The following is a 13,727-nucleotide window of genomic DNA, read 5'->3' as shown; positions in this document are numbered from 1 at the left end:
CCAAGTGTTGGGTCCTGCATGTGAGTCACAACAACCCCATGCAACGCTACAGGCTTGGGGAAAAGTGGCTGGAATGCTGCCCCGTGGAGAAGAACCTGGGGGTGTTGGTTGACAGCCGCCTGAACATGAGCCGGCAGTGTGCCCAGGTGGCCAAGGTGGCCAACAGCATCCTGGCTTGTATCAGGAATAGTGTGGCCAGCAGGAGTACGGCAGTGATCGTCCCACTGTACTTGGCACTGGTGAGGCCACACCTCGAATGCTGGGTTCAGCTTTGGGCCCCTCACTACAAGGACACTGAGTTGCTGGAGCATCTCTAGAGAAGGGCAACAAAGCTGGTGACGGGTCTAGAGCACAAGTCTTCTGAGGAGCAGCTGAGGGAACTGGGGTTGTTTAGTCTGGGGAAGAGGAGGTTGAAGGGAGACCTCATTGCTCTCTACAACTACATGAAAGGAGGTGGTAGTGAGGTGGGTGTTGGTCTCTTCTCCCAGGTCACTAGCGATAGAACGAGAGGAAACAGCGTCAAGCTGCATCAGGGGAGGTTTAGATTGGATATTAGGAAAAATTTCTTTGCTGAAAGAGTGGTCAGGCATTGGAACAGGCTGCCCAGAGAGGTGGTGGAGTCACCATCCCTGGAGGTATTTGTAAGATGTGTAGACATGGCACTTTAGGGCATGGTTTAAGAGACACGGTAGTGCTGGGCTGACAGTTGGACTTGATGATCCTAGAGGTCTTTTCCAACCTTAATGATTCTATGATTCCCAGAAAAGCCTTTGCAATATATGCTTAAATGATTACTGGCCAAATTATAGCTTAGTTTTAAAAATGAAAACTAATTGCTGTAGTCCTCTCTCAAGTGTGACACTGATCACGCATTTTTTTAACTTCCTCATATGAAGATGTAATGCGATCAGCTACCACCACACAATTCCACCACAACCAAGAACAGGAGGATTTGGAGGAGAGGAGTAGGAGAAACAGGTCGAGGAGGAAATACGAGACTAAAAATTGTGCACTGCTCATCATCCAGAGTTTTCCTCCTAGTACAAGTAAGTTACACAGGCACCATGAATAGAAAGCCATACGAGACTAAAAATTGTGCACTGCTCATCATCCAGAGTTTTCTCCTAGTACAAATAAAAGTTACACAGGCAACATGAATAGAAAGCAAAGGAAAACAGCTTGGTCAACTCTGATGCAACATCAACTCCAGCATCAGAAGTAGGGAGGCTCAGAGAGCAGAAATGGACTGATCTGTAAATCAAGAGGGAGAATTAATTGCAGTTTTTTGGTTTTTCAAAAACTTGCTGTGTGAGATGACATAACTAGGGGCAGCACAAACTGGCTGGTGTCAATTATATTCAGGCAGACCAGTTATTCAGCAAGTACTTCACCCACCTCTCCTTACAGCAAACTTTTCCCTTGCAAGTCCTCCCTGTCCCCTTTTCAAGGAACCTCAACACCACACAGCCAAACTCTGCCCTCAGTGTAACTCCTATGATCTCCACATTTAGCAAGGTTTCTGTAAGCACCCCACAAAAATCAAAATTATTAAAACAACATTAACTGACCACTCAGCCAAAATTTTACATTGTCTGGATATATATAGTAAGCTTCCACTGACATACGTAAACAGCAAAACATACTTCTTGACACTCAGCTGACATGATGTTGTCGTTCCCTACTGTCATCACCAACTCTGAAATTCAAAGTGACATGAAAGACTGGAACATATACTTATTTTTCTTCAAGCTTTTTAAAGTATATAGAGTATATCAGGACAGAAGGTTTACTTGCGACCACCAGCAACATTAGCAAAGCTACACAGAACTTAAAACTCAGCCAAGTTAAAATATTTTCCTTATTTTTAAGTTCTTCTGCAAATATGATAGGAAATTCTATTGCTTAGAACATTTACAACCCTGAACAGTTAAATCATAAAGCTGTTAAAATATACCATCAATATTTCACAGGCTTGTTACAACTGGTTATTACCTCTTCCAAAACTCCAGCTTTGCCATGCAAGTAAATGATTTGTAATCACAAAATTTCATCTATTGTTCTTGTCCTGTTGCCTAAATATTTTAGTAAATATAATGAAACAAACTTCATCAGTGTTTGGGAATGAGTATGGAAAGTAATAGCTATTAAGAAAAATCAAGATAACGTTGAGCATCAACAGTGGCTAAGATACTGGCAAGCAAAGAAAATCCCACTTACTGAAACCATGTCTCAGTAACTACAGTCCCCTAAGACTATACATTCAATATATTCTATCACTACAGGTCCTTGGGAGACACACAGGTTCTTCCTTGGAAAAATCATCTGCAGTTTACAATGACCAATGATCATACAAATTACAAACACGTATTTACTTGGGCCAAGACATAAACTGGCAACAGATCAGGATTCCACATAGCAAGGATTTTTATAAGCATTTCTTGCCAATAGCTTTGTTTGAATGTCATGTTTATTGCAGTCTTGCATAAAAATAAAACGTATAATATTCATTTGCATATTTTCTATTTATTTGCCCCAGCAACTTCCTAAGTAACACTAAATTGTAATTGTCCCTTTGGAGCAATTACACCAACAGGAAGAATATTAAAGCACGTGAATTCCAAACACAGACCCTATACTCACATCAGGCACTAGATGTGACAGTACTGGCTCAATAAAGCCTGAGAATTCACCTGCTCTGAGAGAAAACAAGGTAACAACTCATCTCCCTGAGGGCAGTTTTTCTACTCTGTTTGCACCAGCAGGGAAGCAGGCTGGCTGCAGCTAAGCTGTAGCACTCCATGGTGCTCTCCACAGCTTGCAACAATGCACACCCAAGGACCTGTTGGAGCTCACAGAGTGCTCTCCCTGCACACCCACCAGCACAGGCATGTAAGGTGTCAAACGCAGGTCTTGATCAAACATGAAACCAGGACACTGCCAACTGAACATGTTGAAATGGAACCTGAAAACTGTCTTTGCATCCCATTACTCAGACACAGTCACAGCAATCAAAATACAGCCCAAGCCTTCCCAAGATCTGAGTGTCAGTGATGATTATTCTTTAGTAATTCCTTTGCAACTAACGACCATCTGCCTCACGCACAGTATTCAGCAGCTCTGACAAAGTGTTCTCATGTGCCTTCTTCAAAGAGTTTAAAGATATGCATCGAACACCTTTCAGAGACAAATAATATTTTGCCTAAGAAGCTCCTTCAATTGTTCTAGTAAATAGGCTAAGCTTCTTGTCCTACTTTCCTTTTCGTTTCATTTCATTGGATACCACCAATACTAATTTGGACTAAATGCTCAATTAACCAAGAAAGATACCACAGCACTGAGCAGCAGAAATATATGCTTCCTCTACTTGTAGCTATCCCTCATATTTAAGCAGAGTTTGCATAAATATCCACAATGATTAGGCGCTTTTACAATTTTATTTTCTTTCTTATGCAGAACTTAACACCTGATCTAGCACTCCATGAATAGGTAGGGAAGATAAAGTACTTCACTTGTTCATCACTGCTCACTACAGAAGGGAAGGCCACATCAGACCATGGAGGTACATACTGCTCCCAATACCCTTCCAGGCCTTCAGCTAGCGACCTGGGTGATGAAATGAAGATTACACTTACTAAATTTGCAATATGCTTACAGGCTTTCTGGTGGAAGGGTTGATAGGAGGGGGCTATAAGCACATTAGAGAACAAAATTAGAATATAAAATGAACTTGACAAATTGGAGAAACAGCCTGGGGAAAAACTGAGATTTAGTTCAATGAGAAGCAAGTGGAAGGTTCTGTGCTTAGCCAAGAACAATTAACTGCTCAGATAATGGATAATAACAACTGCTGAGGTTGCAATTCTGCACAGAAAGATAAAACTGTAGCCCACAACAATATGAATATGACTTAATAGTAGTTTGAGTTTTGCAACAAATTAGAAAAAAAGAACAGCAAAGACTGTAGTGGGACTTAGGAGAAAAATTATATATGAGTTGCATAGGCACTCTTGCTGTTCTACCAGCTCTGGTAATGCTCCACTGCACACTGCAATTCATTTGGAGATAACTGAAGTTAGAGAAACAAGAATTACCAGAAAATACAATCTATAAGGAAAGAGTTAGAGCTGTTTTGTTTAAAGTAAAGATGGCTGAGGGGAGACATGATGACTGTTTTCAAATACTGGAGTCAGGACTTAAGAGATGCTGAACAAGAAATAACAGACTTAAATGACATAGGTGTATTTGGCTCTGACCCGAGACCCTTACCAGCTGTTTTTCTAGTGGTTCTATTATTTCCATTACTCATTTTATACTACATCCTAAGAGGAAAGTCTTCAATACATAAAGTTAATAAAGCAAGGGAAGGTTTGCATGCGAGTTTCTGGGTTGTTTCTTTTAATAAGAATGACCATTTTGGGTTGACCTATACAATAGCTTACTTTTGGTGAAATCTAATGATCAGAAATGGCTGAGAAGCCCAAAACGAGAAAAATAAAAACAAATAACTGGCTGTAAGGTTAACCATGCCACAAAACAATCTTCCTCCTCAACCCAAACTCAGTATTATTCTTTTACACTAAGCTGTTGTTCAGTAACAGTTGAAGATGGAGAATTAGAAAAGAAAAATCCATTTATTCTGTGTGCTGTTTACTGCAACTCTTAGAATTGGCTCCGCCATATTTCAGAAGGATTTTCTTGCTGCTCCTTACCTACTCATTTTCTTTCTTCCTGCCATATTTAAACTGAGAAATAATCACCTGCTGAAATCAATACTGAAAAATAAGATAATGATAGCTATTTTTAGTAAGAATAATATCATCACACTCCTAGTCACCTTCTAGAAGTTTTCTGACTAGTAGAAAGAAAACTCACCCATGTTTCACAGCTAAAACGAAATATCTATACGTAAGTTCTCGTTTCCGGACAATGGATTCCATTTAATGGCCACATTCATCCACTGATTACAAGCAACTGCTTCCACTTTCCAGCCCATCTGACTGTCCAGAAATTTTACCATGTTCTTACCATTTCCAAGCTGGTATAAAATAACTTTGACATTTTTCATCCCTCCCCTATAATATCTTAAAATATTAAGTTTGACTGCACTCGCAGATTGAAACTGTAGTACAATTCTTCTAACATCACCACAATATTTCAAATGTATTTGCATATCTATTTCCTACTGGCATGAGTTTGAAGGAAATTAAGTCTAGAAAAATAAAGTGCTAATGAGTTTTTCTTCATGTCAATAATCCGCGCTAAGATTGATGACAGTAGATTTAAAATTTAAGTTATGTAATCATTCCATATGGTGACTGTCATAAATAAAAACTTGAATGAAGATACCCTGTGTGCAGGCGATTAGCAAAATCTTAGATATTAAGTATTTCAGAAAGATTTATTCCAATAGTGAGGTTGTTTGCCTTTGGCAAGAGGTTATATCAGGTCTGCAGAAGCTTAAGCTATTAGGTTTTGCAGAAATTAAAAAATAATCTCCATCGGATGTGTTCACACATGGAGGAAGTGTGTTTGCATCAGCAGGTAGAGCTAATGCAAAGAGAACATTGCAAAAATATTGTTTTCAGCTTCTACATTTTGCATAAAAAGTAGTCTCGTGTTTTGGTCTGGTGAATCTGTCAAAAAAGTATTTATATAAATATTCGTAAGAATAAGTTACCATAAAATCATTCTACATGATTCAATCATTTAACAGGCTTGAGAACTAGTACACAGATGTTTAGTTGCCAAAATGCCATTCATTTCCTTGCATCACGTTGGTTATTTGCAGCTGGGAAGGATCAGCTCTGGGTCTGCAAATGATAATAATAACAACAACAAGATCTTTTCTTCTTAACATTTCCATATATATTAAACAAGTATTTAATAATCTGTATCTGCAGATATTAAAGTGGAATAGGCGTTCAAATTTGCATTAAAGCCACCTTGATTTACAAATCGTGGGATTAACCATGTCATTTTAATTGTCTTAACGCTTCTTTTACTACCTATATGCACACTCAGAGAGACTCATTGACCTGCTTGAGGCAGTGCATAGCACCTGGCTGAACTGCAAAACTGGACTACAAGTCAGAGCCCTTGGTCTCATCAACATTATTTCATAAATCAGGCAGCTCTCTTGCAACATGGCATATCTCAAGTCAGACAGCAAATAAAAGGCAAGACTTAAGTTGTTAAGGCAAACCCAGCAGTGTCCATGTGCTAAGCATCTACAAGTTTCAAAATGTTGTGTATGAGGCCCTTCAGATGAAACATGAATGCAAGTGATAAACACAATACCATAAGTCATGAGAGTCCTGTACTACTCGGAGGTGCCAGCTGAGATAAAAGCACAGTATTGTAAGTGCTACACAAACAAGCGGAGATAAACTATCCTGACTCAAAGAGCTCACAAATTATGTAAATAATAAAAAAAGAGAGAGAAAAAGTTGTATAATCTTCTCTCTACAAGCAGGAGAACTGAAAGGTTTAAAAGGAGACAGGTCAAGGAACCTCATGGAAACTCTGTGATACAAAGATCATTCTTTTCAAAGCCGTATTACACACAAGCACATGTAGACAAAGTTTTCCCTCACGACCCAGTTGCAAAATCTTTCATAAATGTACAACTTACAAAAGCAGTGTCAGAAGTGCAATACTAGGCAACTCAGCAACTTCACCTGTAGTAGTTCTACTACGTCAGCAGCCCAGTCATTACTTTTGCTATCAGTGTATCCATATCGCAAGGAACATATACAACCATTAGCTAGAAATGGTACAAGCTGCCCAACAAAAAACTTGCCCTTAAAAAAAGCAGAATCCTTCATTTACAAATATTTCTGCTCTCTTCTAATGGACACTGAATCGAAGTATTTCATAACATATTCCTTCTTGAGTCACTAGCTCCTGTTAATCCATCTGACTTTACTCTCCTCCACCAAAAGCAGAGTTTGAACATTCACAAATCAATATCTTTTTCTGTAGTAACGGAAACACAATTATGTTTTACAGTTAAAAGTAACTTCTGATCTTTGTCAATGAAGCAGCAAAAATTATTTATCTCAGCACCTAAAAAAAAATAGTGGAATATTTTAAGTTCAAAGGTCAAAATATACTCAAGTGCCTTATCTAACATGTGAACCAACAAACAGTTACAGAAATTATTGAAGATACGTGCTTTTCAATTTGTCCTTACAAAAGGCTAACTATGGCTTCCAAACCTATTAAACAACTTCACGGTATTGCTGTCCCATTCAAATCAGTGCATGCTTCTTCACTTTTATCTACAAATCACACTTTCATTGACGGATGGCCTCAATAAACAGTCTAACAGTAATTGCTTTTTGTCAAGTGCTTGTAGGTGTTTGTATGAGTAAATTTGCCTTCTTTTCTTCACAGATTTTCTGATCAAACAATATTTAACATAAAAACAGATTTGCCCCTTACTAACAGACACTGGATAAGACACATCATAATTTGAAATACTACAATGGTGTCTGCTTTGCAAATAAGTAACCTTTGAGATGCAAGAGTACTGTGTCAAAATATGACAATTTAAATCAACTGTATTTTCAAAACACAGTTTTGCATAAACATCCCTCCTTTGAAGGATATTAAAGTTTGTTGAAGCCACAAAGCACAACTTAGTCTTCCCCTCATGGTTCCATAGAACCCTTAAAATTATTTAGATTATTTAAGTTTCTCTAAAAAAAAAAAAACCACAAGCAAACAAACAAAAATCCCCTTAAATTTACCAAAATTTAAGAACAAAATACACCTTGTTGATACTCTACATTAAATTTTGTCTCTTCTTTAATAAAAGAAACCCATTCTTTCATGGTTTTATGTTGTTTCTTCCCATTTCATACATCAGGTTTGAGGGACCTTTCAAAGACAGAGATTGTTTTTTCAAGGATCACTATTACAGAGCTCCTTAAAGCAACTACCAGGAAGAATAGCACCTGAACCATACAAAACATATCCATCATCTTTATTCCCCCCTCATCTGTAAACAGAAGGACACACCACGTAGCATAATCACATAGATGAAAATGTCTCCCACACAGAAGTTAAATATGCATGGCATTGAAACACCAATGCACAGCACAGAGGAAACTTTGTAAACAAACTGTGTTATTAAGTACAAGGAAGTTTCTGATTACATAGGAAAGCAACCAAAGTATCATCATTGAAATTTAACCACAAAAATTTACGTAAAAGACACCAACGTATTACCAGTTTTAACTACTGTAAAGGATGTAAGCCTGTACTTATACTTCAACTCAAATAGTAGCAAAAGCAGAGTCCCATCTGGGGCCAATATCCTTAGGTTAGTCTCAACTGGCAACCAACGACACTATATTGCAAGAGGTCTAATGTCACCCCCATACACTGTGGAGCACTTCAAGGAAAGCTAGAAATGTATGTGTGTAACTCCATATGTTCCCAAAGCAATCTAAGTACAACTGTGCACACTGAAACAGGTGTTTCAAGTTCTGGTAGCACAGCAGTTTTTATAACGAAACTCATATTTTAGACAGATAGGCACTGGCTGACTTCAATTTTAGCCTGGAAGAAATGAGCATATGCTGCTGAACCACTCTGTGACGGCCAGCCATAGACTGTCTACCTCAACATGAAACAAATATTTTAAGATGAGTAAAGGAGAATATTTCTGGGAAAAAAAAATGTGTCTGTAGTTTCAAAATTCTGCCCCTTTAAAACATACGTTCTAAGTAGGTGAAGGTGAAAATAATAACAAAATATAACATAAGATCAAACTTGATTCCAAATTCTTTAGAGATATCCTTCTAACAACTAATATTATAAATGTTTCTACAGATTAAAACATACTGAAAAGCACTTAGCAAGTCTTAGGAGCATGGTACAAAGGACAATAAGCACCTTTTTTTCTACATGTATCAGAATGCTCTTCTGCAGTATTTGCAAGCCAAACATGAAAGCTCTCTTCAAAATCCACACAACAAAATCTAAAGTGGAATAAAATATAATTATCCTCTACAACTGAATGGAATCTATTCTATCAAAATCTAAGAGAGAAGCAAAACATAAAATAGCATGAAGCACCAGAAACAGGGATTTTGTAAATATCTATATCTTAGTAATCTGAGATATGTGAACAACGTAACAGTTTTAAAAATAGGTTGTCACGATCTCTAACAGGATACTGTCTCTGGTAAATGACACAACCGAGAAGCGCTTTGTTTGTTTTCTTAGTACAAAATGCTGATCAGGACCATAACCCTGAACAGAGAGCTGCATCATGGACAACTGTAATCCAGCAGGCCAATAATGAATGTAATAGGAGTCAGCACCAGATCTGACACGTTCCGGGAGGAAAAGACTTGTATCCTGAGATCTGACATTAAAACACTGCCTAAACACATAATCAAATATTTTCACCTTCTACCACTTCAATATGAGTAGAATATGCCATCTGAAAAGATACTAAACTGCTCTACGCTGCACTGCTTCATCTCTAGATTAAGTTTTTACAGCATGACAATACCTATTTGACAACATCCACGGCCAGGGTTTTTTTTCATGTTCATTTCTGCAAGACTTGACATCTATAATACTTACGCATTGCAATAAGGTTTCTTTTCATATCCTTTGTAGTTATTCATGTTCAGAGCCATTTTGCAAACTTCACAGTGGAAACATCCTTTATGCCAGTACTGTAAAGAAATGCAAAGTAGAATTACTTATGATACTGATGTTTTGAAAGCTATTTTAGGGCACAGTAAACTTAAAGACAGAGCTACACATCAGTATTTCCGGCCATGCATTATAGACCTCTGTAAACTACATCAAAAGAACTACTTTCACGTGAAACTGAAGATGCTGCTGAAGCACTCCCAGAAACATAAATTCTCTGCTAAGGTGAATGCCAAGACCTCCACGCGCTGACCTTGCCAGGATTATCTGAAAGATAACTCAAGCAGGAGTTTGACATTTTGCCTCGTTAAAGTAAAAAAAACATACGCCGCTTGCTAAGAATGCAATACTACGCTAATAAAATCACTAACTAATGGGACGGATGGCTTTTTGGTACGCTGAACAGACACCAAATTTAGCACATAACACGGTGCTCTCCCCCGATATCTCCTACCCCCTTGCCTTTCCGGGGACCTTCGCTTGGCGCATCTCGCACAGCCTCGTTGCTGTTACTTACGGAGCGACCGCGCTCGGCGACAACCAGCGCCACCGGGGACACCCCGAGGGACGGGGCTGTCGCCCCCCCGCCGCGGCGGCCATGGCGCAAGGGGCGCCGAAGCCGCCCCGGCTCGGGGAGGCACCGACAGCTACAACCGGGCGGGGGCCGCCCACAACTTCGCCGCCGGCCCCAGGCGCCCACACTGCCCGGGCGGGCACCGCAGGGGCTCCCCGGCCCGCCGCGGCCCCCGCTCGCCCCCGGCCCTGCGCCAGCGCGGTGACACGGCGGCTGTCGCCCGTCGCCGGTGGCGGCGCGGATGCCGGCGCAGCGGCAGCCCCTCAGGCGCTGCGTTTGCCACCTGCCGGCTCGCCCCGCTCCCCCGCCGGCCCTGCCCGCCCCGCCGGAGCCGAGGGGAGCGGGCGCGCAGGGCGGGCACGCCCGGGAGGCGCCGTCCCCGCCCGACCGCGCCCCAGCACCTTGTCCAGGCAGTTGACTTTCTCGGTGGGATAGACCACTTTGCCACAGCGGGCGCACTGGGGGTTCATTTTGCGGCTCCTCGCGGGCGGCGGCGACCGAGGCTGCTGTGCGGCGGGCTGGGCTGGACGGGGCTCCGGGCGGCCCGATCTACCATCCCCTGCCCTGGCAGGGACGCCGGGGGTCCTCAGCGGCTGCCGGCGGGCGAGGAGGTCATCGGCGGCGGCTGGGGAGGAAGCGGCGCTCCAGCTGACTGCGGCTCGGCAGCATGTGTGAGTGGGCGGGCGGGGAGCCGGTGCCTGTCGCCCCCGCCCCGCCGCCGCCCGCCCGCCCCCGCCGCCTCCTCCCTGTGCCTGCGCGCTCGGCTCCCGCGCCGCGGGCTGAGTGACTCACACCGAGCCCCGCGCCGCAGCCGCAAGCCAAGCCAAGCCCACCGGCGCGGTGCGGCGCGGCGCGGCCCGCAGCGAGGGGAGGGAGGAGAGGGCGAGCCCCGCGCCGCAGCCACCCCGAGGGGGGCGAGATGGCGGGCTCCGCGCCTCCGCCCTGAGGCGGGGGAGCGGGGTGCTGGCCTGCGGCTGCCTCCCGGTCACACCTGTCCGGGGCCCGCTGAGGCGGCACCAGCCGCTTGCCTCGGCGGAGAGGGAGGGGGAGCGAGCGAGGGAGCCGCGGGGCGGCTGGGGAGCTCGGCCGTTCCCCGAAGTTAGGCCCGAGGCCTGGCCGTGGGGCGGCGGGCACCTGCCGGGCGGGCCTCAGCCTCGCGCCGGTTTCACACGCAGCCCCGCGGTGCCCATTAGCGGGGTGAGGAACGTCTCTGCGTTCCTCCGGCTTTGTATCCCGGTTAGTTTTCAGGCTCGGTGTTGGCTGCCTTTCCGAGGCTGAGTCTCCGGGGCACACCGGCGGCCCCGCGGGGCATGCAAATTTCAGCCAGAATGGTAAATTCAGCTCCTCGGAGCAGGCTTTAGCCATTTTTTACTTGCTCATTAGTCTGTGGGAATGGTACAGCAAGAAGTCACATATTTTTCCTTAGCTGTGAACTTGTTTAACTACCTGGAATATAAACTGCAATGAGGAGAGTGCTTAAGCCAATGCAGTGCAGCCTTTTCTGAGCTTTTTTTTTTTCAGTAGTGCAGCACTCTGTGTGGTGCACAGCAAGGACAAATTCTGCACATACTTGAGCATTATTAAGTAATCAGAATGCAGTCAGCTAAACTGGAATACTTGGCTATAATTCTGCCTTAGCAACCCAACATTTATGCACTGGCTGGTTAAAGGCATGGGGAGAAACAGTAATTTCATTGAAATTAATAATATATGTGATTAAATGAGAAATACCTCGTCAGGCTTTAAATATTGCATGACAAGCTGTAGAGCTTCTTCTGCCTCATCTAGACATAAACATCTGGCACCAAGTGAAACTCATAATGCTGAGATACTAGCTGTTCTGCAAGCAACAGGAGAGTAGATTTGCAGGCAGCCTTGTCAATGCTTGTTGTCGGCTTTGGCTGTCTAGGTGCAGTAACAAACAGACAAACTGCTGACCAGCTCCATTTCCATTCCTGCAGTCTGTAGGCCGGTCTATTTCAGGGCCAGTCCTAGTGATCTGCAGTTCTCAAAAAATCATGAATCTGATTTTTTTACTGTTGTGGTTAATTAGCTTCAACCTGAAATTCAAGATTTGTCTCCTCACTGTACATCACTAACAATAGCATGATAAGTTATCACAAATGTGTGAAGACCAGTTTGGCCTCATCTTACCATTGTCTGGGATTTCACAGGTAGAAATAGGTACCTACATGCCCTGCCGTGCCGAGGCAGTGAGTCTCATCATCTGCTACCTTTGTGCCCTACAGATTACCTTAGACTTTCTGGTGGACCATCTGACTGGATGTGAACAATGGCTTTCACTCAGGGAACTCTGAATGCTAGGCATCTGAGTATGTTGGTAAAGAAAACTTGAATACATGGTAACTCCGTGTCTTCTGCAGACACTGTCATTTGCAGACCCATCTAAGATCACATCTGAGTTGAATTAGGCCCAACAAATAGATAAGCAATCTCCATTCTGCAAAGGCCATGCAGTGTAGTGGAGTAGCAAGTCTGTAGTAGGAACTGAGAAGGAGACCCAGCTAAAATAATCTCTGGTAGAGGGCAATGGATGTTATTTGTATGGGAAAAAGTTTAATTCTTTCTTAGCTTAGATTCAGCCTGATGGCTAATGGGCGAAACGGCTCTGTAGCTCATTAGAAATAACTAGAGGCTCCCCTAAACTGCTGTTGTGAAATCATTGAGGTAAGTCTTCATTCCTCGAAGTTCCAGTTTACTAAAATCACATTCGGAGCCTTCTCCTCAGCATCCGGACAAAAATCATTTGGATATTACTCTCAGTCTCAACGCTACAATTAAATCTCTTGCCTTATTCTTGAAGGAAAAACTTTTATTAACCAAAAGATCAACACTAAAAATGGAATAGTAAAATCAATAGGAATACCTGCAGTTGTATCTAAATTGAGTGTTCGGGCAGTATGAAAACATTCCAATATTTATCATTATTTCAGGATCCTTTTATTAACTTTTATTAGTTTTTTCCACAAGGGGGGAAAATAGCATCTGAATCATAGTCTTCATTTCTACAGCACTTTTTCATGCGCTCTTTCCTCATCAGCCACAACTTTTTTCTAGTGCTACTCTAATGAAAGGCAGGTTATTTCGCTCTATACAAACCAGTGGGAGAGAAAAATCTGCTTCACCCATGATTGTGAGAAAGCAATGGAAAGTTACTCATCAGCAGTTTGTTTTTTTTATGAGTAGGTAATGATGCAATGGTAAAGCCCCGCAAAGCAAAATACAACCATCCCGCTATGTCACTGACTAAGAGGGTGTAAACCAAAGACTACAAAGCACAAAGACCTTGCACTATAGCTAAAGAATTGTTGCCACAGGCATGGAGACTGTAGTAGGTGGTGGACCTCTAGGTCAGGTCAGATTCCCAACGGGTATGTATTAGAAAGATATAAGTGGCATCCCAAGATTTTAGGCTGTCATACTTACCTCATCTGGTGCATTTCAGGGCTGTTTATCT

General features: G+C 42.6%; 1 protein-coding gene across 2 annotated transcripts in view; it reads right to left on the bottom strand.

The window, feature by feature from the left end:
• The window catches only part of LOC142052494 (LIM zinc-binding domain-containing Nebulette), a 108,749-nt gene extending 97,894 nt beyond the window's left edge, over window positions 1-10,855 (bottom strand). For both annotated transcript variants that reach the window (XM_075082685.1, XM_075082686.1), the window contains exons 1-2: window positions 10,651-10,855; window positions 9,601-9,695 (exon numbers count right to left, since the gene is read on the bottom strand). In XM_075082685.1, coding sequence (XP_074938786.1) covers window positions 9,601-9,695; window positions 10,651-10,719 — 164 coding nt within the window. In that variant the 5' untranslated portion in view covers window positions 10,720-10,855. The remainder of the gene's footprint in view (window positions 1-9,600; window positions 9,696-10,650) is intronic.
• Between the last annotated feature and the right edge of the window lie 2,872 nt (window positions 10,856-13,727).

The sequence above is a fragment of the Phalacrocorax aristotelis genome, chromosome 2 (assembly GCF_949628215.1).
Source record: "Phalacrocorax aristotelis chromosome 2, bGulAri2.1, whole genome shotgun sequence".
NCBI classification, from domain to species: Eukaryota; Metazoa; Chordata; class Aves; order Suliformes; family Phalacrocoracidae; genus Phalacrocorax; species Phalacrocorax aristotelis.
The sequence above is the reverse complement of the archived record's forward strand: the minus strand, read 5'-3'. Positions and strand labels throughout refer to the sequence as shown.